The sequence below is a fragment of the Lissotriton helveticus genome, chromosome 5_1 (genome assembly GCF_964261635.1).
Source record: "Lissotriton helveticus chromosome 5_1, aLisHel1.1, whole genome shotgun sequence".
NCBI lineage: Eukaryota > Metazoa > Chordata > Amphibia > Caudata > Salamandridae > Lissotriton > Lissotriton helveticus.
Window position 1 is genome coordinate 710,154,539 of NC_136065.1, and position 26,031 is coordinate 710,180,569.

At 45.2% G+C, this 26,031-nt stretch overlaps 1 protein-coding gene across 2 annotated transcripts in view; it reads left to right on the forward strand.

The window, feature by feature from the left end:
* The window catches only part of LOC144754857 (uncharacterized), a 1,464,081-nt gene that overhangs the window by 85,126 nt on the left and 1,352,924 nt on the right, over positions 1-26,031 (forward strand). For both annotated transcript variants that reach the window (XM_078643119.1, XM_078643120.1), the window contains exon 2: positions 23,521-23,591. In XM_078643119.1, the coding sequence (XP_078499245.1) occupies positions 23,540-23,591 (52 nt within the window). In that variant the 5' untranslated portion in view covers positions 23,521-23,539. The remainder of the gene's footprint in view (positions 1-23,520; positions 23,592-26,031) is intronic.

Consider the following 26,031-nt stretch of genomic DNA (forward strand, 5'->3'; position numbering starts at 1 on the left):
GACGGCTGCAACCCCGGAATCTAGGTTAGTTGTGTCTTGTCCAATAGATGGCAGAGTCTGCGAGTCCCATCCCCACAGTTGCGATCCGGGATAAAACCCGACTGGTCGGGATCCACCATGCCCTGCATGTGGAGAGCGAGTCTGGAGGCCAAAACACTAGTAAAAAATGTTGGGTCCACGTTGAGCAGGGAAATAGGGCAGTATGAAGCACACTCGGGTGGATCCTTTCCTGACTTAGTAATGACCACTATCTCTGCCATTGACATCGATGGAGTGAGATCCCCAGAGCCACTAAAGGTGTTGAACAACTTCGCCAGCAGAGGAGCGAGGTCCAGTGCAAAATTTTTATAGAATTCGACAGGGAAGCCGTCCTCTCTCAGCGCCTTCCTGGCTGAAAGGCCACTGATAGCTCGTAAGACTTAATCAGAGCTAATGTCCGAGTCTGAACTGGCAGCGACCGGGGCCGCCAGTGGAGTCACTGGTGCCTCGTCCGCACAGTCCCTAGACACAATAGAATCCAGGCTATCGGCCCAGTAGAGAGCCTTATAGAAGGCCTCGAGTTCGGACACTATGTCCCTGACTGCTCGCATGTTCTCCCCACATTCGGTCATGATTTCTGCGAATTCGACGTGTCTCCATCTCAGCCCGCAAGGCGTGTGCAAGGAGTCCCCCCGCCTTGTTCCCCCTTCATAATAGCGCTGTTTGGTATAGAGTAGGGCATATTCAGTGCGATCGAGATCCAATGCCCGCAATTGCTTCCTCGCCTTTGTGAGCAGGCACCGAGTTTGGACCACCCCTGTGCGGTGATGTACCCCTTCCAGCTCCCGGATTTGGTCCTCCAATTCCCCCCTCTTGGCCTTGCGATCCTTGTTCCAACCTGTCGCGATAGCGATACAGCGGACGCAGAGGACCGCCTTCAGAGCATCCCAAAGCATAGCGATCCCCACCGAGCACACGTCGTTCACCTCCAAGTACGTCATGATAGTGCCAGGTCGTTCAGCGACATAAGCATCACACGTGAGTAGTTTGCAGTTAAAGCGCCAATAACTCTGCTGCCGGTTGCCGCCCGGGAGAAGCAGTGTCAAGACAACTGGGGAGTGATCCGAGAACACCGCGAACCCAATAGATAAATCTTCAAAGGCCGCTGTGACCCTGGGAGAAGTCCAAAAAAAGGTCAAACGAGCATAAGTTTGATGACCCGCAGAGAAAAAGGTGTACTCTTGTGCTGTAGCAATAGCGCCAGGAATCTGTGAGACCTGCCTCTCTCAATCTCTGTAGCATGATGTCAGAAATTGAGCACATATGCCTCATCCGTAATTGCGACCTATCCTGCTCCGCGCTGGGGACTAGGTTAAAGTCCCCTCCGATGACGAGGTCATCATCAGGTGACTCCAGAATTGAGCTTATGACATCTCGTAAGAAGGCTTCTTGGCGCTCGTTGGCACTATAGACTGAGGATATTGTATGTACCCTCTCACCCAGAAGCACCCTCAGAGCAACCTCCGTGGGATTTCCCATCACTTTCCCCTGAAAGTGCGTGGCTAAAAGAATCGCCACACCAGCCCTCTTACCCGCTCCTGAGGAGAAGTATTGTCTATCGAACAAAGGGGATTGAAGCCGCTTCCAGTTTGCCCTCATGAGGTGGGTCTCCTGTAGGAGGCAAATATTACACTACTTTAAGACGTGTCATGGAAAAGGAAAAGGGAGCTCAATAGCGCATTGGGCACATCTGTCTCACAGGGAACCAGCAACATCCAGGCACCCACTCCTCCCACTCTCGTCCCGCCCCAAGGTCCCCTTGCCAGCCATCCCCCCACCCTAGGCAGCTCTACAGAGTGGACTTCTAATGTAACAAGACAGCCCCATTGTGCGCAATGGGAGGTCGGTAGGGACATGAAACAGACAACCGGCGCAGCCCAGCCAAGGAGAAACAGACATGTACACAACAGGGCCTCCCTCCTGCCCAAAGGAGTACCATTCTCCCTATCTCCTCCCGCCGCCCCAGCTGCAAAAGGCGAAGGCTCACCCTACCTGTCCGTGGAATGGCGAAGTTTCTTGCAAACCGCATGAGGCCTGCAGCTCTCTCTTGGATGGAGAAGAGGGAGAGAAGAAAAGTGAGAAAAAGAGAGAAGTAAAAGGAGAGTAAACAAAAAGAGACTTTAACATCTCCTTCCAACAATAAAGTAGCGCATCAACGCGCAGGGGTCCATGAGTCTGACGATCGGTCATCACCACTCTGAATATGGGGCTCCTCGCCCCAAGACCGATATCACCGGATATGCGGCTCGGACCATTCTTCCCAACTCTTGAACTCAGGACAGCAGCTGGTCGGATCAGTCACCAGTTTGCACAGCAGAATCCTCCCGGTCCATCATATGTAGTAGTAGGGCTTCCCTCTCTGTTCGGCGTTCCTCGTTGGTTAGCTTCACCTGCTGATGCTGGGTCCCCCTCTGCTGTGTCCGAATCCTCAGCTGATGGCAGGGCAGCTCCAAGAACAGCCTTCGTCTCCTGCAAATTATGCACCCCATGTGTTTCTTTGTTCCAGACAAAGAAAAGTCTGAACAGGTGCCCCCATCTGTATCGTATTCCCTGCTCACAGAGGAATGTCGTGGCCGGTCGCAGCTCCTTACACCTCTGGAGTGTGAGGGGCGAAAGATCCTGGTACACCCCGACCTGGAGGCCCTCAAACTCCACCATTGGGCAGTCACGTGTGGCAGCCATGATGACATCCTTCTGCCTGAAGGAGTGGAGGTAGGTCAGAATATCCTGCGGCTGGCCGGGACCCGAGGCAGGGCGCCCGGTGCGGTGTTTGCGATCCAGCGTGATCTCTTGGTCCTTCAGTGTGGGGGCCATGTGATTAAAGAGGCGGAGAACCCAGTCTTCAAGCTTACCACCGTCCGCCTGGAGTGGTCAATTTTTAATGAGGATGTTGAAGCGCCTTGAATGGTTCTCCAAGTCTCCCGGAGGGCGATGAGTTCTCGGGTGTACTCAGCGTGCTCTTCCTCCCGCCTGTCCCCATTACGCTCCGGACTGTCTACTCTATCCCTGACTTTGCCGAGATCTGCTCTGAGCTGCTTAATATCAGCATCCAGGGCTTGGCGCAGCGAAGTTGTCACACAGCGCGCCAAAGAGCTTCTCCATGGATTCCTTCATGACGGGCTCGACAGAATGCTCGGCGGCCGAGTCCATCGTGGCGACGTCGGGATGTGATCCATGGGAGTCAGTGCTGATCCCCCTGTCTTCCCTTCCTGCTTCTGAAGGAGGTCCTTAATAGAAGATTCTTTACTTGGGAGTTCCTTTTTGCCTCGTTGGTTGGCCGTGTCCAATAGTACGCTGTCGGGGGACCCGCGCTCCCCCAACGGCTGTCAAGTCCTGTCTCAGAGGATGATGCTGAGCCTCCGGGGGTATGGGTGCTCCTGGGCGTGGCACCCGATAGTCTGGGTGGGCGTGGGAACTCGGGAGGCCCGCTTGAGGGTGCAGAGGGCCCGATCCCACCTATTCACTCTTCACCACCGGCGTGACCCCGGGGCTCCACAATACAGGCCGCGTGGCGCTGCGGTCCCACCTTTTAAGTCTGCTCTCGCGCATCAGGCTTCACCTCCACGCCCGGCCCCACCTCCAAGCTCGGGGGCCCTCTCCTCATTGAGGCCTATTAGGGGAGATGCAATAGAGAGATGAATGCGCCTCATTTGTCTTCCAGGTTACCCTTCCGTTGTGGGGCCAGTCACTCACGGGGCCTCCCAGGGCAACGATCTGTGTCCCCCAGCGCCGCGCTCATGTGGTATGGCTGTCTCGCAGCTTGCGTCCCAGTGAATTCTGCCTCCGCCGAAATGCCCACGTCGATCAGCCCCCCGCTGCTGCCCAGGACTCAGAGGAAGCACCCCCTGGGGAGAGGGCCACATGAAACACCAGGCCTCGTCTGACCCCCGGAGGCATCTCGCTGCTCACGCCGCTCCTCCGCTGCAGGGCCAAACACACCGCTCCTCCCTGGCTGGTACTGTGGCCCTCTGGAGTGTCCAGTGTGAGGGGGACCCCCTTCCTCGGGACCGGCACCTCCAGGTGGTTGGGGATCAGCTTTATACCACAATTTCTCACCGCCGGCGAGGGCACATGCTCTGCGCCCCTCCGCCCTCCAACAATCGCTCCGGTGCAGCCTGCATGCTCTCGTCGCCTCCAGGCCTGCTGCGCTGCGGCGACCGCCCAGCCACAATCCAAAGCAGAAACACAGACACCCCTCGTGTTGCGGGTGACCGGGGACCACTATCCTGCAGGTTACCGTCTTAGAACCACCTATAGATGCGCAATCACGGTCTTGGCGAGCGGAGCCCCAGAAGAACGTGCTACTGTGCCGCCATCTTGGCCCCGCCCTCCTCCAGCAAGCTCTTTAAACAAGTGTGGTATATAAATAAATAATACCGGATCTAGGTTTGACTGGACATAGCAATAACAGATAGCTCAATAAATAAGAGTCAAGATTCGAGGTAGTAGGAGTTTGCAGGTTTAATACAGCATAAGGACAGGAACAGGACAACCTGCACGGGAACAGGATGGCAGGGCCCTGCAGGGGGGACAGGGAATGAGCGCGCTAACTTTAATAACAGTACACAAGCATATATACTAAAACAGTTGCATTACAATACATACGATAGGTGGAGCAGTGGGTGTGGTCAATAGCAGTCGCGAAAGATAAGGGTGAAAGTGGGTGTAACAAGAGGCGTATACATAGACATGTGATGTAAACGTAACAGAATATGTCATAAATGGGGCGGAAACATGGAGGGGGCTACCTAAGGAGCCGGGACCTCTAACCTAATGGTGCGCGCAAACTGACAATGACGTGTTACTATGAGAAGCTGGGGGCTATGAACTCTGCGCTAGGAGCAGAGACTGAAGTCTGGAGAGTCAGGGCGACATGTACCTAAATCCTATCTAGTATCTAATGTTTAGAGGACATGTTGATATAAACTAAGAGTCAGGAGGGGAGAGGCTAACAGACTCTAAGACTGGAGCATGCATTATTCTACATGTAGTGCGTGTTGAGGAATATTAAATGACCATTAATACAGTATTTCTCTTACATGGAGACGTAAAGGCTAGACAATGACGGAAACTATTGATGCGATTCAGTAGCTTAGGAATGCAGAGAAGGAGGGCTGGGCTGATAACTAGAATCATAACATACTCTTGGCAGACTCGTAGGCAGAGCCAGGCCGAGCCGGGCACCGCGAGGCAGGAAGTAAGTGAAGGGTCGAGGATACAGGTGGGGGCTGTATCGCTCCTCAGCGAGGGTTCAGGAGACAGGAGCTGAATCTGGTGTCTGGGCCCTTTTGAGGCCTCGAAACGGGGACTTTACAATGAAATAACGTGCACACTGAGAAACATGGCAACGTAACTTTACATAGGCCTGATATTCGTAGTGTTCACGAGAACTGGGAACTGGCATACTAGGGATGGACACAACTGTAATTGCGTCTTTAATCAAACATGGGGGATACATATGCATATTAATCATGCACACATAACATAAGATGGGGAACACGTAGGGACACAGAACATGGCAAAATTTACTTTTCCACATTCCCTCCTTGTCACTACGTTTCCATCAGGAAACATCAATATTCATGATACCATCTATCATTTCATACAGTATCATTTGTTCGTCTCGAATTGTCTTGGAACTGGATTTAGGACGGGACTTAGGACTAGGAATACAAGAGGTAGCACAAATGCCGCAAATCGCAGGGCCACATTGTATACAGAGGCAGCAACTGAATATGATCGCTACTGCAATAACCAGAAATGACAATACTTTCCTTCCCCAGGCGGAAATTATATTCCAGAACCAACCGGACCATGTCCAGGTGCCTGGATTTTGGTGTAACATATGGGCAATATTATGGAGTCTGGTAATAGCTGAATAAACAGACGGCGCGTTATTAGGAATGAAAATGCAGCAACTAGATCCGATGACTCTACATGCCCCGCCCCTATCGGCCAGTATGACGTCAAGGACGAGACGATTCTGGAGCACGACAATTCTCATAAAGGATTGCTCTTCGGTTAAGTTACCTAGAGCAGAAGTAGTCTCAATCACTACTGCTTCAAGGGTTCTGGTTAATCTACGTATCAGTTTACTATTCACAACAGTACCTAAATAGGGGAAGACACCTTTATTGATATCTATGTATTGTTCTAGAGCAGTTTCAGTATAATCGACAATCGGGAGGTCTCTCTTGTGTCTGATATGTACTAGGTGGGAATTCCTATGATAGTCAGGTGGGGCTAGAAAAACTGGTGGCAGTAGGAAGGCAATGTAACAGGTTCCCTCCCAATCGAGGGGCAGACGAACATATGCGGTCTGACCACAAACAAAATAAGAATGACGTGAAGCTTTGAAAATAGATTTCCTACTGTCACTATACTTAACAATAGTAGTACAATCACTATGACCTACATGTACGGAACCATTCTTTCGGACACATAATTCACCTTTGACTGGTAATACTGACATAGCAGGTAAGTCTGGAGTAGTATCAGACTGAACATTCAGGACCATGAAATTCGAAGAATAATTACCCAAATTGTAAACTTCATTTTCTAGATCTAACCCTGTTCTGTGGGGAAGACCTTGCTTGTCTGGGAAACATGTACTGTTAAGAAAAGACATATCTGTTGAGGATGACGTTAACGTGGACCATGCTCCACACGAACCATTATGTGAAAATGGATAAGGAAAGAGTGGCAGAACTCCCTTCGGTGTCTGGAAAGGGGGGAGTCGACCACACACCCAACAATTAGTGGCATTGCTGGTCTGGTGTGAATAATGTAACATGCGGATAAAGGAATTATTACGCATAGCAAGACGATAAGATAGTTCATAAGGAGGTAGATCACTAAACGTGTGCTCTACTGTAACATTAGAAGACTTATTTACATTAGAAACTGGAAAATATGAATATAATGCATAACTTGTGCAGGTAATCATAAGGCTGAAAAACAATATGAAACTTAGAAAAACGATACATCGGATTGAGTTTTGACTAACTCTCTCACTATGGGGGTCTATTATATACATGTCAGAAACCGGTCTAACCGTTTCACCTAGGGGAGGACTTAGACAATCAAACTGGCTGACTTATTTTACTAGACCTTAATTTTTTCTTATACTCCTGCTGCGGAGTTTTCCCTAACAGGGAGGAATCTGTATCATTGTCTTTTGCGGGACAGTCCTTGAGAATAGTACTTTGGCAATCTTTGAAATCCTCGGAAATGTTCTTTGAAACAGTCTTTAGTCCGTAAAATTTTTTCACATGAGACAGGTGGACCCAGCCCTTCCTGCCTTCCAGCTTGACGGCAGTACGGGTGGCCAGGAGGACTTGCTTGGGCTCCTTCCAGCGGGGCTCCAGCGGACTTGAACGATCAAAATTCCGGACAAGAACCATGCATCCGGGAACGATTTCATGCGGTGCCACCTCGGTATTGTCTGGAAATGCGGCGGCAACCTGTGAACGACAAGAGTGTAGGGCAGACATCAAGGAAGCTAGGTAATCTGTCAGCATATTACTTGAAACATCGGTAATACTTCGGGGTCTAGGTGTACCCCACATATTGGGGGGCGGCCGAATACGACCTCATACGGGACAGACCTGATCTGGAATGTGCGACCATGCGCATATAAAACAAAGCGGCTGGCAGAGCTACTAGCCAGTCCACACCTTTCTCTTTACATACTTTGGCGATGCGGATTTTCAGGGTCTGATTATGTCTCTCTACTAGACCGGCTGCTTCAGGATGGCGTACACAATGGAACTTCCACTGGTACCCTAACAAAAGGGAAATATGTTTCATAAGCTCAGATGAGAATGGCTGGCCGTTATCAGAATATACGACTCTAGGGAGTCCGTAGCGGGGGAAGAATTCACGAACCAACTGCTTGGCAGTGGTCGCGGCTGTGTAATCTGGGACTGGATATGCTTCTGTCCACCTGGACAAAGCGCATACAACTACAAGGACATACTTGAAACCTCGACATCGCTCCATCTGAATATAATCCATCTGGAGGACTTCAAAAGGGTGGTCAGGGGGCTGGAATCCACCTTGTTCCACCGGGACACTTTTACCTGGATTAAACTGGCAACATATCATACAGGTACGGACCTTCTGCTTGGCTGCAGCTCGTAAATGCTTGTTGAACCAAATGTTCTGGATACTATCTAACATAGCTTTTTCTCCTAAATGTGCTGGACTATGTGCGGTATTGATAATGACTTGAACCATAGAGTCGGGGAGAAACCATGTGGCTTTTCTATTCGTTACCCATCCCTGATCTGTCTGGACCCCTCCTTGTTCGGACCATTTCTTGATTTCATCGGGAGTAGCATGTAACTGGATATCTATGACATCTTGAGTGGGGTCCTTAACTGTCATACATGTAGTCGGATCTGGAGTATGTGTCTGTGTCGGATTAACTGAAACGTCTGGAGTCTGTGCTGTAAGCTTGGCTGTGCGATCTGCTAGATCATTACCTTGAGAAATAGTGTCAGTAACTTTCGTATGTGCTTTGCATTTCATGATAGCAATAGATGTTGGTAAGTGTATGGCATCTAACAGAGCCTGAATAAGGAGACCATGCTGAATCTTGGTTCCATGAGAAGTCATGAAACCTCTCTCCTGCCAGAGCACTCCAAAGTCGTGTACGACTCCAAATGCGTAGCGTGAATCTGTGTAAACATTAACTTTCAGGTTCTTGGCGTGTATGCAGGCTTGGGTCAGAGCAACTAGCTCTGCTGCTTGAGCAGACAGGGTGTCAATACGGTGTGTTTCTATAACTTCAGTGTCAGTAGTCACTGCATACGCGGCTACTAGTTCTCCTGTACTTGTTCTCATACATGAACCATCCACATAAAGTGTCAGGTCGGGATCTGGTAATGGAATATCTGTCAGATCTTGTCTTGGCTTAGTCATAGTGTTAACTACTTCCACACAGTCGTGTGTGGCAGGATTCGAAATAACTGACGGTAACAGTGTAGCAGGATTTAGAACGTTGCAGCGTCTGATTTCTATGTGTGGCTGGAACAGTGTCAGTTCATAACCTGTTAAACATGCAATTGTCAAGTGCTGAGTCTGTGTTCGGTTTAAAAGAACTTCCACGGAGTGTGGAACTTGTACTGTCAAGGAATGTCCTAATACTATGGAATCACTTTGTCTGATAGCTAGTGCTGTGGCTGCAACTGACTTGAGGCACGCAGGCAGAGCCTGGGCTACAGGATCTAGTGTGCTCGAAAAATAAGCACAGGGCTTGTATTGTCCTGCTTGATCTTGTGTGAGAACAGATAATGCTGTACCTTCCCGTTCAGTGACGAAAAGTGTAAAAGGCTTACTGTAGTTCGGTGTAGCTAGAACAGGAGCTTGACATAAAGCTTTCTTTAACTCATTGAAACTAAGTGTATGTTCAGATGTCCAAGGGAGGACAGTCGATACGCTGCCTCCTGTGTCGTTAACTGTATCAGTGGCTTGGCTAGGAATGCATACTGAGGAATCCATTGTCTGCAATAAGAAGTGAGGCCGATAAAAGCACGTACCTCCTTCTGGGTCTTGGGTTGAGGAAGACTCGCTATTAACTGGATACGGTCTGGTGTCAACTGCCTACCCCACTTGGACAGTAAGTGGCCTAAGTAGATCACTTGCTGGACACAGAATTGAAGCTTCGAAGGGGACACCTTGTGCCCCATCTCGGCAAGGAAATACAAGACTGTAAGTGATGCTCGCTCGCAAGCACGTTCAGAACGGGCTGTGATCAGTAGATCATCGACATACTGGAGCAGGGCAGTGTCTGTTGGCATGTGAATATTGTCTAGTTGTCTCTTAAGTGCTTGACTGTAAATACTAGGACTTTCTGTGAAACCTTGAGGAGCTCGTGTAAATTGGTAGCTCCTTCCATTTAAACAAAATCCGAAAAGAAACTGGCTGTCTGGATGAATGGGGACACTGAAAAACGCGTTCTTGAGGTCTATGACTGTAAAAAATGAGGCTTCGGAATCAATGGCTGTCAATAGGGAAGAGATATCTGGGACAACTGGGTACTGGGGAATAATACATTTATTGAGTTATCGAAGGTCAATCACTAATCGATATACTGGGGGTGCATTTGGATCAGTACGTTTCATGACTGGAATGATCGGAGAATTACATACATTGGAGTCAGTTTCTACAACTACTCCTTGAGCGATGAGCTCGTCGATAATTTTGGATAAGGCTGTTACAGCCTCAGGTGGCAATCTGTACTGTCTGATTCGTGGTAACACTACACCTGGCTTGAGAGTCACACAATGGGGTGTGATTTGCATATAACCTACATCAGTTGGACCTTGCGCCCATAGATGCTGCGGAACATTAGACAATCTCGGATCAAAATCTCGTAATACATAGTGACCCTTGAAGTCACGTAGGAACAGTCGTATTCCTTCTGGGGAGCAGCAAATAACTGCACCTAATTCTTTCAGTGTTTTAATACCTAACAAATTTTCTGGACATGACTTTGTAAGTAATAGATCAGTAGTGCGGGACAATGGACCTACTTCTAGAGTAACTGGCTTAGATATCTCGTTTACAATAGGCTTCCCTGAAAATCCAAGGGAAACATTTCTAGAGCCTGAGAGCGGAGCCCCTGGAACTTCGGCGTGACTAATGGTGGTCCTACTTGCCCCTGTATCAATCAGAAACTTTCTGTCTTTCCCTAATACTTGACTATGAACATAGGGACCTTCTTGATCTACAGGAATCTCGATGAGAGGCAAGCCTACCTCCCTCTCTAGGCTGTTTCATGAATATGGCTGATACTCTGGATACTCGGACTGTGCATACTGGTACATCTGCTGTGTAACATGCTGTGTTGCAGCAATAGGCTGCGGTACTGGAACTGTCTGTTGTGCATTCTGTGGCTGAGAAGTCTGTGAAACTTGTTCTTGTCTAGACGGACGTGGTCTTTCTTTAGTCTTACCGGTAGTTATGTTGTGTTTCAGAACTGCACACTCGTTTATAAAATGACCTGGCTGTTTACAATAATTGCATGTCCCTTTAACGGGAACTGCAGGATGACTGGCTTGATTCGGACCCCTCTTCTGACTGTCTTGAGGAACAGATTGTGCAACTAGTACTTTCATTTTCGTGTCTTTCATACGTTTCCTTTCATGATCTTGCTCTTCTCTGATTCTATTCTGGTGATACTGGAGCATCTGTAACATTTGGGACGGGGTATTAGCTTGCCAGGTACTTTCGACTTTCAAAACTCGATTCTTAACTTGTGGACTCGAATTCTCGACTAATTTAGTAACAAAGAGATGAGGGTATGACTCGCTACTTGTCTTGAGGCCACTGTTAATACTAAAGCATTTCTCAAATCTAGAATAAAAATCACTAGTGTCTTCGTCTTGTTTCTGTTTACAGGCTGAGATTGCATCCCAGTCTTCCTTTTTAGTGGCTAATAATCTGGGCAAAACTTGTATTAGCAATTCTGGTAATTCTTTACATTTCTCTCCAAGACCGGTACCTGGTACTCGTATCTTATCTTCAGCTTCTAGAACTGCCCAATCGATCTTTTTCTCTCCCACCTCCCATTCTTTTTCCTTGAGTTTTTCATATACCCCTGCGGGCAACAGGACCTTTAGCATTTTAATAATATCTGGATACGTGTATTCTCCCATACGGAGCATGTCTTTTAATTCTCGGTGGAACCCTGCTGGATCTTTGTCATGACAGGGAATTAATTTCTTCATCTCTAAGAGTTCCATCTTTGTAATCGGAGTGTAAACAAATACTCTTTGCATTTCACCATCCGCTGTCCTGACTGGGTGTACTTCTCGTAACGGATTCTGTCTGTCTATGTAAAAGGGTTTACTTTCTGGGGGTGAGACATGAACAAAATGCGGGTTCAGGAACGTTCTATATTTGTGGCGCTGTTCTAGAATAACACTAATTAAATCGGTACCTAGACCTTTCCATCTATACTGGAGTAACTCATTCAGGACATCGTGTAACGGACCTGGATCAGAATGTTGACCCTCATACAGAGTAATGAGGTGCTGGATCATATACATACCCACCAGTCGTTGCTCGGCTGGGGGCAGTTTCAGAAACATTTGTGCCACTATTTCATCTGGAAAAGTGGTAGAATCAGTAATCCATCGGACTGCTGATCGGGCTAGTTCTTGTTCATGCATAGTACTTAACTCACTGTAACCGATTCGTGATTTCAGAATATGATCGGTAGCTTGAAATACTTGTTCTAGAGAACCTTGCTCTGGTGCTGGATGAGGAACAGTTTTCTTGTGTTCTAGGCGTAAATGGCGGTCTGGAAATCTCGATTTTCCTACATACGCTATTCTGGCGGGATTCTCGTCCTCTACCTCTTCAGTAGAAGAGTCATTTTCTTTCTCGCTTACTTGTGCTGCTTTACGTTGTTCGTGTAACTTTATTATTTCTTTATGGATTTTCTTGTACATACTCTCTATACTACTGATGGTTCTGTGCTTACCCTCGGCTATATTATCACTCCACCTTGTCAGGATTCTCATTTCGGCTGGATCTTTAGTCGGAGAATCTTGTTCTCTTATTAAACAATTAATCAGAAACTTTAATAACATGAGCTGGATCTCAGCTTTCCTTTGAGACATGGCTTCGCCAATACTTTCTGGATCATCCCCTGTACGGATGAAACGATATATTCTGTCTAGATCTTCTTTCATATTCGGTAGGGTATCCAAATACCCGGTCACCCGTCTTACACGGATGGAATATATAACTGTACTATCATCACCTGCAACTGGATCATAGCGGCATTCAGTAAGGGCTCGTCGGATTTCTGCAACGGACTTGTATTTGGGCGTACGCTGTAACGCACATTCATGTAACTCGACTAACGTTACTCGTTGGTGTGGCGGCGGGGTACCAGGAGGACCTCCTCCTGCGGCCCCTAAACTGGAATCGTCGACTGATACTCTTCGTACTGGCGCGGCGGGAAATTGTAATGTAGGCTGAACCGGGGGTACCGTGGCAGGTACTCCGGTGTCTGGAGGAGCAGGATTTACATTATTTACAGGAGCTGGCGGAACAGGATTTGCATATTCTGGGACTGTGTCGTCCAAATAGGACGAAATAAAAATATCAGCTGCGGTCGGTTTGTGACGTAGCTTGATCGGAACTAAGGGTGGCGGAAAATTACTGGATGCCTCCGGGGTTGCTTTTGGCAAGCCCTCGGCAAGAAGAGGGTACATACCCTTAATAAGGGCATTCCTCTGTCTGTCTGACTGTTCGGTTTTAACTCGTTCACCTATCTCGATTAGTTCCCTTTCTTGGGCTCGTTCTAAGGATTCTCTACTTAATTCTGACTTTCTGATTTCTTTTTCGGTTCTTTTATGAGATTCTTTGCGCCATAACTCGATGGCATCTTTCTGTGACTGTCTGGCTTTCTTTTTCCATAATGCTTCTTCTACTCGCATGATGCACTCGGCATCCCATGTGCCTGATACAGGCCATCTATACTTTTCTTCTAACTCTTTGGTGTACTCCACCCATAAATCTAGATATAATATGGCACTTATGCCATGCTTCTGATACATAAAATGACCTGGACTGTCCCTAGGCGGGACAGGAACTGCTGCTTCTAACAGACCTTTTCTAGTTTTTAACTGACGTAATTTAGAAAATAAGGGCATGACTGAACTGTAATCTAGACACAATACAATACACAATGAACACGATAATTACACCACTTTCATACCACGACATTAAAATACATGAAGAACATTTAAAATAACAGTTCGAACAGAATACTACCTGGAATACTGAAAACAGAATACATGAATCTTCTCGAGAACAGAACTGACTAGAACAGAAACTAGATGCACTGCTAAAACAGTACGAAACTTACCGGTCTCATAAAGAGACACGTCAGGACCCGCATCCACCGAAGTGGACACTTCGTTTTGGGATCTGTGTACCACCAAAACCCACGGACCAGAGTCAATTAGATTGACCCTGTCTAGATACTACCCCAGCAACGGTACTCACCGGGCAGCAAGAACGGAAGGCCTCGGACTGGACTGGACTGCTTCGACGCCGGACGGACGAACTTCGGACTTCTGTTACGGGTGGGCCTCCGGATACCTCGGACCTTGGACTCTCGGCTTGGGCTCTGGTCGGGACTCGCCGCGTTCCTCCACCGCCTCGTCTGGATGCTGGACCGCCACCTCCGTCTCCTCCGTGGGCCTGAGGGATACTTGAAGCAGAAATATCTGCACGTGCACGGTATGGTTCCGTCACGGCTGCAGAGGGTCAGGGGGCCGGCGTGGCTTCACCGGCGCGTGGGGAAAGGGCAAGTCCCTGTTCGGGCGCCATTATGTGGTATATAAATAAATAATACCGGATCTAGGTTTGACTGGACATAGCAATAACAGATAGCTCAATAAATAAGAGTCAAGATTCGAGGTAGTAGGAGTTTGCAGGTTTAATACAGCATAAGGACAGGAACAGGACAACCTGCACGGGAACAGGATGGCAGGGCCCTGCAGGGGGGACAGGGAATGAGCGCGCTAACTTTAATAACAGTACACAAGCATATATACTAAAACAGTTGCATTACAATACATACGATAGGCGGAGCAGTGGGTGTGGTCAATAGCAGTCGCGAAAGATAAGGGTGAAAGTGGGTGTAACAAGAGGCGTATACATAGACATGTGATGTAAACGTAACAGAATATGTCATAAATGGGGCGGAAACATGGAGGGGGCTACCTAAGGAGCCGGGACCTCTAACCTAATGGTGCGCGCAAACTGACAATGACGTGTTACTATGAGAAGCTGGGGGCTATGAACTCTGCGCTAGGAGCAGAGACTGAAGTCTGGAGAGTCAGGGCGACATGTACCTAAATCCTATCTAGTATCTAATGTTTAGAGGACATGTTGATATAAACTAAGAGTCAGGAGGGGAGAGGCTAACAGACTCTAAGACTGGAGCATGCATTATTCTACATGTAGTGCGTGTTGAGGAATATTAAATGACCATTAATACAGTATTTCTCTTACATGGAGACGTAAAGGCTAGACAATGACGGAAACTATTGATGCGATTCAGTAGCTTAGGAATGCAGAGAAGGAGGGCTGGGCTGATAACTAGAATCATAACATACTCTTGGCAGACTCGTAGGCAGAGCCAGGCCGAGCCGGGCACCGCGAGGCAGGAAGTAAGTGAAGGGTCGAGGATACAGGTGGGGGCTGTATCGCTCCTCAGCGAGGGTTCAGGAGACAGGAGCTGAATCTGGTGTCCGGGCCCTTTTGAGGCCTAGAAACGGGGACTTTACAATGAAATAACGTGCACACTGAGAAACATGGCAACGTAACTTTACATAGGCCTGATATTCGTAGTGTTCACGAGAACTGGGAACTGGCATACTAGGGATGGACACAACTGTAATTGCGTCTTTAATCAAACATGGGGGATACATATGCATATTAATCATGCACACATAACATAAGATGGGGAACACGTAGGGACACAGAACATGGCAAAATTTACTTTTCCACACAAGGAAAGAGGGGGAGAAGGGAGGGGGTGGAGGAGCATGGAAAGAGACAACAATGAAACCATTAACAGCGCAACGCTCGTGAAAGGGCGCAATGCTGATTTTGTATGTATGCGTGTCTAACAACTTGTAAATGTCACGCTTTCCAGTAAAGGGCTGCATGTCTTATACCTGTGTTAAATTTGTATATTGTCATCAGTCAATTAAATGTGCCCCGATAAGCTTGAGCAGCCATAGCATCATAGATCTTTAGTACTTCAGAATGGAGGAGTGCTGTAATCTATAATTTGGTTGTTTATCTTGGAGGCGGGGATTATATTGGCTCACTGCTAAAAGTCTTTGCGTGTTGTACTTTGTAGTATGCACTATGATGCTTTTTTGTTTTCATTAGTACTGTATAAATCTGGATTAGCGATATGATATTTGCTATTTCAAATGCAGGGAGGAAAAATATGCACTATTAAACTTTACCTACATCATCAGTACTGTACAATCTGGATTAGTAATTTGATAGCTACTATCTATCTATACTGGTTTGCTGATAAAAGTCTTTGGGCTCGATTAACAAAGGTAAAGTTAGACAAAAGGTTAACTTTACGAGTTTCTATATCCACAAAGGGCATTTACTACTCGAAATGCCCTTTGTAATACCAAAAGTCGAACCTTACTACTTTCAGTATGGGCATTTATGAGGAGCCGGGCCCAGAGTTTGTTGCTTTTTGTAGCATGCACTATGACACGTTGTCTCTTTTACTAGTACTGTAGAAGTATGTTTTTTTCTGTTTCAAATGCATGGAGGGTGATAGACACCATTAAAGTTTATCTACCTTATTGGTAATGTACAATGCTGGAGTATTGATATGATCTAACGCACAGACAGTTCCAAATCAATTTTATGATTGACCAGCATATTCTTGTTTGTAGGCTTTACATCTATACTTATCGCTGCTATTTGACTTCCGGAAAAACGCACCATGTCACTTTATTCTATTCTATCAGAACTGTGTTAACATTATTTGTTTTTGTACTGCTGTCTGATTCTGTTCAGTACAAAAAAAAAATGTAAAACAAAGTCTCCTCGTTACGCATCTATTGTGATGGCGTAGCATTTTGACACATTCACAGGTTTACTACTCTTAGTAAATCTGGGAATGCTTCAAAATCCATGGGAGGATGCATAGGAATGCCCAGGTGTGTATCACTTACAACGCAACTTTTACGTCGTAATGCTGTTACAACGCAGCTATTACAACGCAGGATCCATTACAACGCATGGCATTACAACGCATGGCATTACATCGCAGATGCTATTACAACGCATACCATTACATCGTAAGTATTGGTAAGTATATAATTTATTTTAATTTTATTTAATATTATATAAATGATTTAATTAATATTAATTATAAATAAAAATAAATAAAAATATTTATTTATGTTTTTAAATATTATAAATTAAATTTATTAATTTAAGTAATTTTTTTAATAAATATGAGTATAGGAGTATATGTATAGGTGTACTGAGGTTTTAGGGCAGGGTTTGGGTTTTGAGGTACAGGGGTGTTTTTAGGTTTCAGGTTTGGGTTTTGGGGTACAGGGGTGTTTTTAGGTTTCAGGGTAGGGTTTGGGTTTTGGGGTACAGGGGTGTTTTTAGGTTTCAGGGTAGGGTTTGGGTTTTGGGGTACAGGGGTGTTTTTAGGTTTCAGGGCAGGGTTTGGGTTTTGGGGTACAGGGGTGTTTTTAGGTTTCAGGGTAGGGTTTGGGTTTTGGGGTACAGGGGTGTTTTTACGTTTCAGGGTAGGGTTTGGGTTTTGGGGTACAGAGGTGTTTTTAGGTTTCAGGGTAGGGTTTGGGTTTTGGGGTACAGGGGTGTTTTTAGGTTTCAGGGCAGGGTTTGGGTTTTGGGGTACAGGGGTGTTTTTAGGTTTCAGGGCAGGGTTTGGGTTTTGGGGTACAGGGGTGTTTTTAGGTTTCAGGGCAGGGTTTGGGTTTTGGGGTACAGGGGTGTTTTTAGGTTTCAGGGCAGGGTTTGGGTTTTGGGGTACAGGGGTGTTTTTAGGTTTCAGGGCAGGGTTTGGGTTTTGGGGTACAGGGGTGTTTTTAAGTTAAATAAAATTAATTATATTATATTAATTACATTTCTTAATTGAAATAATTAAATTAAATACATTATTTTAAATAATTTATTTTAATTACAATCAAAAAAATATTTAAATTAAATTAATTTAATTATATTAATTAAATAAAATTAATTACATTTTTTATTAAAATTAATTTAAATAAATAATTACTATTATCTTAATTAAAATAATTTAATTAAATTAAAATAATTACATTTTTTTTAAAAAGGTATACTTACCTATACTTACGATGTAATGCCATACGTTGTAATAGCATCTGCGATGTAATGCCATGCGTTGTAATGCCATGCGTTGTAATGGATCCTGCGTTGTAAAAATTGCGATGTAACGGTCTGCGTTGTAAAATAACGCGTTGTAACATCATAGATCCGAATGCCCACACTCCACTCATGGAACTCCTTCCCAATGCAGAATAATACAAAGCAGCGCAATACTCTAGATTTACTAAGACACGCAGAGCTGTGCAAGTGGCTTTGTGCAGCTTCGTAAATCTGATTAAGGGCTTGCATTGCCTTGCATCACCTTTCGTGAAGCAAGGGCAAAGCAAGCCCTTAGTAAATTTGAGCCATGATTTCTATATCACTGTATGTGAATCACTGCTACTTCTCCAAGCACAGCGTCGCCATAATTACTAATTGTAATGTGTACATTGTGTAAGGCGACATCTGGAACTAAAAGAATTCCCATACAAGTAAAGTCTTAGCTGAACTCTGGATGATGTTAGGATATTAGGTTCATTTTCGAAAGAGTTTCTGAATGCCATAGTAGGACATTATTACTATTATTTTTTTAACATTGCAACATCACTGTAAGATACAAAGGTTCAAAGACTCTTTACTTGGATAAAGTCGTATGCATAAAAGCACAGAGACACAACAACAAGCAAGTTAAAAAATGTGCACATTAGGGAGTCATAGTGAAACCATAGCAGCATACAGTATACAATAATCTTTAGATTCGTAAAAATTCATTAGTAGGTGATATAAAGCTCAAGGATCAGACATCGTTTGGCGTGTTCAAACTGCAACCCTCAAAAAAGTGCCTATCGAAAGATCAACTCTTCATCATCCAGGGTAAGTAATCTCAAGTAAGCGTTTTCCAAGCTGATAGGCATATGCTTTTTAAAATACGGAGTTAAGAGCCACTTAATATACTTTAAATAGTATTTACAAAAAAACAAAAAATGTAAGATAGATTGGCCACTCTGGCGATCACACGGGCAGGGTATGCAATCAAGATCGAAGTGGTGACCAAGGGGAAAACATAATACAAATGTAATAGTACCAGCCCTTAAACGCAATAGAAGGCTCCTCTCCCAGTGGCTCATCGGCAGGGTAATGTAATTTGCCAGCGGGTGTACAGAATTTTCAATAGCCATATATCTATGGACAAGGGATTTTTTGGATTCCTTTTTTGATCCTTTCTGCTCTATATAGCGAGTAGAGGTCACTCCTGAGCTCACTTTTATTCGCCACCATTGCTGCACTAGGATCTGAATACATTCTTCCCTTATTAACGCTGCAAAGGCTCTGATACACCCCTGACAGCCATGGTATGTCCTTTCCTTTCGTGCATCCTATACAGTCACTGATAATCTCTCTCGTTGAGGATGCCGCCGAGTTTTTCCAAACCAACAACCAGAAAAGGGCAGGGCGAGCCCTAATAAAATTCTTTGATGAAATTTAAGTTAAGTTCCTTATGGCAGGTATATTGGGGAGTGGAGATTAGGGTGCCTAAAAGCTTCCTGAAAAATCTAATCTATTCCTGTTGGATGCAGGTACGATTGGCGAAGCACCAAACCTCAGCAGCATACGTAGATGTTGACACACATTGGGACTTCAATTTTTTTTAAATGGTTAAAATGGCACCTGTTCTCTTTGGGTGTGGGAGACTAATAATCAAGTTGGATGCCTTTGAGAACTTGCTCCTGGAGTGGGCCATATGCTCACTCCAGGAGCTGTTCGCAGTAAAGATCACCCCAAGATTAGGAAAGGTGCTGGTACTCATCAGCTTCTGGTTACCCACAGATATGGAACTAAGTAGACGTTTATTTGGACCACATGACATTATAAAATACTTTTTAAAATTAGTTCTTAGGTCCAGACTGTCTATATGGTTAACAAAGCCCTGCACTAGCGTACACAAGGAGTTCAGAGTGTGGCCCATAAGGACCGCATCATCTGCGTAAAGTAGTACGGGGAGTGATTTTCCATTGATTTTTGGGACGTCCTAGGTTAATGATTTTAAAGTTTTATTGAGGCCATTAATGTAGATAATAAAAAGAAGGGGGGCTAGAACACAACCCTGTCTGACCCCCTCTACCTACATTAACGGCTTCAGTAGCTTCGCCCCACATCCAATCCTCACCCAGGCTTTAAAATCTTTGTAAAGGTGTGCCAAAAAATACACATGGGGCTCATCCAATCCATAGGTCAGAAGGATAGACCAGAGCTTTTACCTACTAACAAGGTCAAAAGCAGAGGTCAAGTCCATAAAGGCCAGATGGATTGGAGAAGCCCGCTCAATGGTGTATTTGCCCATGATTAAATTAAGGTTAAGGCATTGTTCGTTGGTGCCCACCTTACTTCGGAAGCCCAGTTGGCAGGGATCTAAAATTCCATTTTCCTCAGACTACTCTAAAATCTTATTGTATAGGACTCTACATAAGATTTGTAAAAGTATTATCAATTAGGGAGATAGGCCTATAGCAATTGGGTTGAGAACCATCCCCTTTTAAAAAATCAGAACAATAATGCTTGTGGACCAGGAGGTGGGTAACGGAACATCCATTAAGTTGTTAAAAACGTTTAAAAGTAGGGGCGCCCAGTAGTCTGGCTTATGTTTAATAGGGTCAATGGGTAGACCATCTGGTCCAGGTGCTTTGTTACCCATACTCGGATGTATCGCTTCTTCAACCTCGGGTAGGGTCATCTGTATTCTGGTTAGAGACCCTGGCTCAAAGCGATCTGCCTCATGTGCGGGTGAAGCATACATTTCTATAAATTGCTTTTCCCAGGGCTTGCTCGCAATAGTGCAGCTAATAGGGGTGGAAAGCTGCCCCATAGATCGCAAATCCTTCACAGCTGACCAAAATGGGTCACCCTTTTTGGTGTTTGCCGCTATCACTAGTGCCTCCCAACGTTTTTTTTAATTTACCCTTTCCGGTTGAAGTTGCAGTTTTATACCTCTGCTTGCCCAATTTCCCTTCAAGAATACGTCTTGGATCAGATGATAAAGCTCTGCGTAGTTGTTAGCCTCAGAGCACTTGTGATTGAACCATCGTGGGTCATGTTCCACAGTGGGTTCCACAGTGGGTCTTAACAAAATAATTTTTAGAGTTGCACAAAGTTTATTAAAATCAAGAACAGCTTAAGGAAGTGGGTATTGGGATGATAAGCATGAGTTTATAAGGTGCATATTTTCCTTTACCACTGTCTGAAACAAGTCATTATTATCTATGCCCCTCCATATTAATCTCAAGTTGTCAGTGGAGGGTGTTAGATACCTTGCCCCACATTCCGAAGTGAACATGGTCCGTGGAGCTAGACTCAGCCCTATTCTGATGGGATTGTGGTCACCTTTGCTCGTGGCAATAACTTCAGCTTCCCATAAGTGGTCGGTGAGATGAGGGGATATTAAAAAGAAATCTATGGTAGAGGAACACCCCCTTCCTCTAAATGTTTGCACAGGGTGGTTATTTACATGATTTGCACCATCAATGTCCATGAGATTGGTGAAATTATGTGTGCTCCAAAACATGGCCAACTCAGCACCCCTATGGCAGGTAGAGCTGGGGTTATGAGACCCTGAGCTGTGTGCTCTATCCATTAGTTTGGCATTAAAGTCAACCCCCAGAAGAATACCAGTATTTTATGCTGTTCTTGCTGGGATTCAAGGTGGGAGATGAAATCGAAGAGCTTAATGAAATTCTCATTAGGGATAGAGTTAAAATCATTATTATAAAATGTAATCAAATAAAAAGGGACTCTCCTTTTATATGATAAGGCTTCGAAGTGATGACTGTTGGTAGGCAGAAACTTGATGCTGCCCCCAGCAGAGATAGTGATCCCAATAAATCATCCCCCGAGGGGCGGCCAGATTTGGAACTGGGTGCTAAAATATTATGACAGTGAAACCCATTAATGTGTAAGTCTTGGGTGGCCCAGGTATCGCGAAACATAACTATGTCCTGATCCTTTATTAGACGTAGCCAGTCCTGTTTACCAAGCCTCTGTTGAAGGCCAGCTACGTTCCAGCTCAAAATGCTCAAGTCTTTAGCCTTGGGTGCAGTTAGCTCATCATCTGGTATGTCGATATGGTCGGAGGAAACAGAATCCTGAGAATTTTCCAGGGGGCAAGGTCGGTGTTACACTGGGGATATTTGTCAATCCTGTGTATCCAAGTCTGGCAAGGCCTGAAATCTATTGGATACAGAGATTGGGGTGAATGTATGATCAGTGGGTCTAAATTGTGGTTTATAAAAATAACCCTGGGGGAGCGCACACATTCTGGACCTTCGGATGAATGTTTGTTCACAAAAACTTACAATACAAAGAACCAAGTGAGACCTGCGGAATTTGATCACAATACAATCCCAATCAATGTTTTTGGGGGATTGACCAACCCACCATACTGGGCGGACCATAAGGTTTTTTTTCATGCAGGATGAGGGAACCCTTTTGTGGTTAGTTAGCCAGTCCACAGGTTTGTACCAGATATCAGCCTAAAAAAAACAGGTACACTGGCCATAACCAATACGTAAGGGCAAATGTGGCTGGAGGAAAGTTTAAAACTGTAAGATACTTGTTTTGATAGTAAAGTTTCTGTTGCATTACTGTATTACTGTATTTAACCCTTACCTTTCCTTCAGCACCTCTTACCGTTTTCTGCTGCTGGCCGGTGGGGGAAGGGGGCTCAAGCTCGTCATCCTTTTTTTATTTGGTGGCCATAGTGGAGGAAAGTAGTTAAACCTGCTTTCATTATTTCGTTCCCTGGAATCAGTCCAAGTTGCACCACTGCTTACCACAGCCTTTTGCTACTGCACAGATTGAAGCCTATTTCACACAAAAAATACATGCAGGGGAGACTCCAACTCCAGCCCCAACGCTAGCCAATAGCAGGTATGGGACCGGCTGGTGCAGATGGGGCTGTAAAAATAAGGCACAGAGGCTTAGTCTCCCGCTGAGGTGAGGCACCATAAACTGTAATATCTGCTTTTCATGGCTGCTTTGCTCTTCTAGATATTGGGCTGTCAAAGGGGCTCTTGTAGGAACATGGGGTAGTGCTACCTATCACATTCTCTCTCCCAACCCCTTGGCAGCCTTCTACTTGACTGAAATGCTGAGGGGGGACAACGACGTAGAACTACAATAGATAGACCGGACTGTGGGCCACCCTTTCCTTGTGCATGCTTTCTGTGAGGCCAGGGCCTGTGAGGAGAGTCTCAGGGATAGCAACGCACAGTGCTGGGGTATCGCCTACACCCTCTGCCACCCCCAAATTCCTGCCATGGCCGTTTGGCACTTATTTTCAACTCAAACCCTTTGATCTCCAAATTTAAGTGTAAGCTTGGACCGCTTTCATTTCATGTGTCCATTTTAATGCATGCACTGTTAGACACAACATACAAATATTAATTTATTTTTACTGTTAAATCCTTGTGGATGATTTGCCAAATCAAAATAATGTAAAATTAACGCCCTGCATCTGATTTCCACTGCATTTTCTAAAAGTGACTTCAAATTGTTCATTAAAATAATGTACGAGTAGACTAAAGGGAGTTTCTTTCTTTTCTGCGGCAGAAATTGTATTGTTTTCAAGATGAGTGAAGGGGTGCCAGAGTCATGCAGAAACTGCGGCGAAAGGTCGTTTGGTAAGCCATCTCTTTCAGTGCTATGTAGAATATCAAGAAAAAATGTATGCAGCACGACATGGTAGGTGCCTTTTTTATAATGCGTTTGGTTGGATTTGCTACAAGAACCCATGCTTACAGAATACAATACACGGTACAGTGGCGGCTGGTGACATTTGAAAGTGGTAGGGCGTAAACTGATAATCATACTACACCGTAGCGAGCGAGCGTAGCGAGCGAGCCCGAACCCCCTAAGGAGGGTTCGGGGGGAATTCCCCCCGAGAAAATTTTGAAAAAATAGTGGAAAAATTGTGCATTTTCAAGCAAATTTGAGAAAGCAGGAAGGTTAATAAAGCAATTGTGAAAGTGCAGGTATTACATTATTAAAGAGCTGTCATATAACATAGGTAGCTGCTTATTCAGTATAACCACAGAGCTTCATAACAGGCTATGCCAATGAAAATACTGGCTGCTACCTGCTGTTATGGCTGACAAATTTGAATAGCGGCTGCCCAAATTTATTTACAAGCCACAGGTAATAGAGCTGGAAAATTCAAATGCTTTCGACGGTGGACCAAAACATGGTTTATAGGATGTGGCCTTGCCCTAACAATGGACCACATTATTACTACTGACATATAAAAATAACAATAACAGTTTGCACTGCAGGCGAATTTAAATATTGCAAATCCAAATGTGTTTACGCGATACAGTTGATGCGCTGATGCGCATTAAAATTCCACGGACCAAAAAGTAACTGTTTACTAGACCTTAAGAAGTCTTGGTCAGAACACATTTTATTAATCAGAATTTGTAGTGTAGAAAACAGTTCCTTTCTGTGCACCTTAAATTACACAGAAAGCATTGTAAATGATAAAAGCGGAAACATTTGCTGCTGCTGGCTAGTACTGTGTTTTTCTGATTCGAAAGTGCGTCATGGCTTGAAACACCCATCCCTGGGCAGTGCAGTGGGGCACCTCGAGGCGATTTCAGCCTGTTATCACTCCATATGAGATAGCCTCCCTACCTATCCTCCCCAATCCCCTCCACCGAGATAGAGGACAGATACGGCAAAGCCTTCTGAGACACCAACAGGCCACATAAATACTCTACGGTGAGCCTACCTCTCTGGAACACTCGTTGAATGTGGGAATGAAATTGGAAGCAACCCAGGAGAAGCAGTGGGAGCTTTTCACGGGCAAGGCCAGGGCAGATATTAAGCATGTATTGGTCCAGTTTCTCCCAGAGGGTGTGCACTGTGTTTTGTTTTAAAACAAGATTAAAATACATACTTTAAACGTGATCACCTCGACTTCTGCCCAGGCACACAGGCCTTTCTTAGGCCATGCTTTAGATCCCCACAGTTCGGTATTTCCCACATTTATGTTACTTGTTAGTCAACAAACGCAGTAAAATGGGATTTTGAGCCAGGAATTTGCTAACTTTCTAACCTCACATTCATTAACCCACAGAGCAACCCTCCATGCATTTTAATATGTCTTACCCAGTTATATTTATATTATAAACCTCACAAGGATGAAATGTGGAGCCAGGTCACATCTAACTATCCAACTCTGCCAAGGGCCCGCGCCACTTTCAGAATAAGAGTTACTCTTAGAGATGACACCACCCTTTGCTGGAGCAGCTGCGCGCACTATAAATGCCCATAGCATAGCATAGCATAGCACCCCATCCACAGGCTAGCCCACCCCTGTCTTATTTTGCTGAGTTGTGCACACTTTAAAACAATGACGGAGGCACATGTGGGTAGAAATGTGGTGTATAACCAAAAGAGCCTCCAAGAAGCTCCGATAGCTTGGAGTTCAAATTGCTTATTCTTGCTGATGCTGTTCTTAAGGCACGCAACCCCACAACTTAAAAAAAAAAAATGTTAAACAGTATTCAGGACATTTGCTCCCACCTAGATGTGCCCAAAAGCTAATTCAAAAGCATCCTACTGGGAAATTACATGTGTTTTTATAACAATATATCCTTAAAAAGAAGCGAAAATGCAGCAATAATAATAATTTTTAAAAACGCTTTGAAATCCTAATGGTGTTTTCTAGTGTTAGACGTGTCAGAACTTGTGCAAGTAGATGCCGCCTAAAAGTGATTATGGTGTATTAACAAATTACCAGAGGACTGGTGCTTCCCGCATTGCAGGAATTATCCCTTTCCCAGCGTTTCACATCAAAAGCCTGGCGGATTCACCAGCCCTAATCCCTGCTGGGCTCTCTCCGGTAAATATATATAGAGGCACATCGGTCGAAAGAAGCAATACGGGCCACACCTCCTCATTTAAATCTCATCATACTCTGATATGCATCTGCTCTTCTATGAGCCTGTACGTAAGGTATTCTGGGACGTGTAGTCAATTAAATCCAAAGAAGGATGCTTCTTATGGTAAATGCCCAATGTAAGCTCACCTTGAGCCCCAAGGAAAGGTGCGCTTCTAATTTCG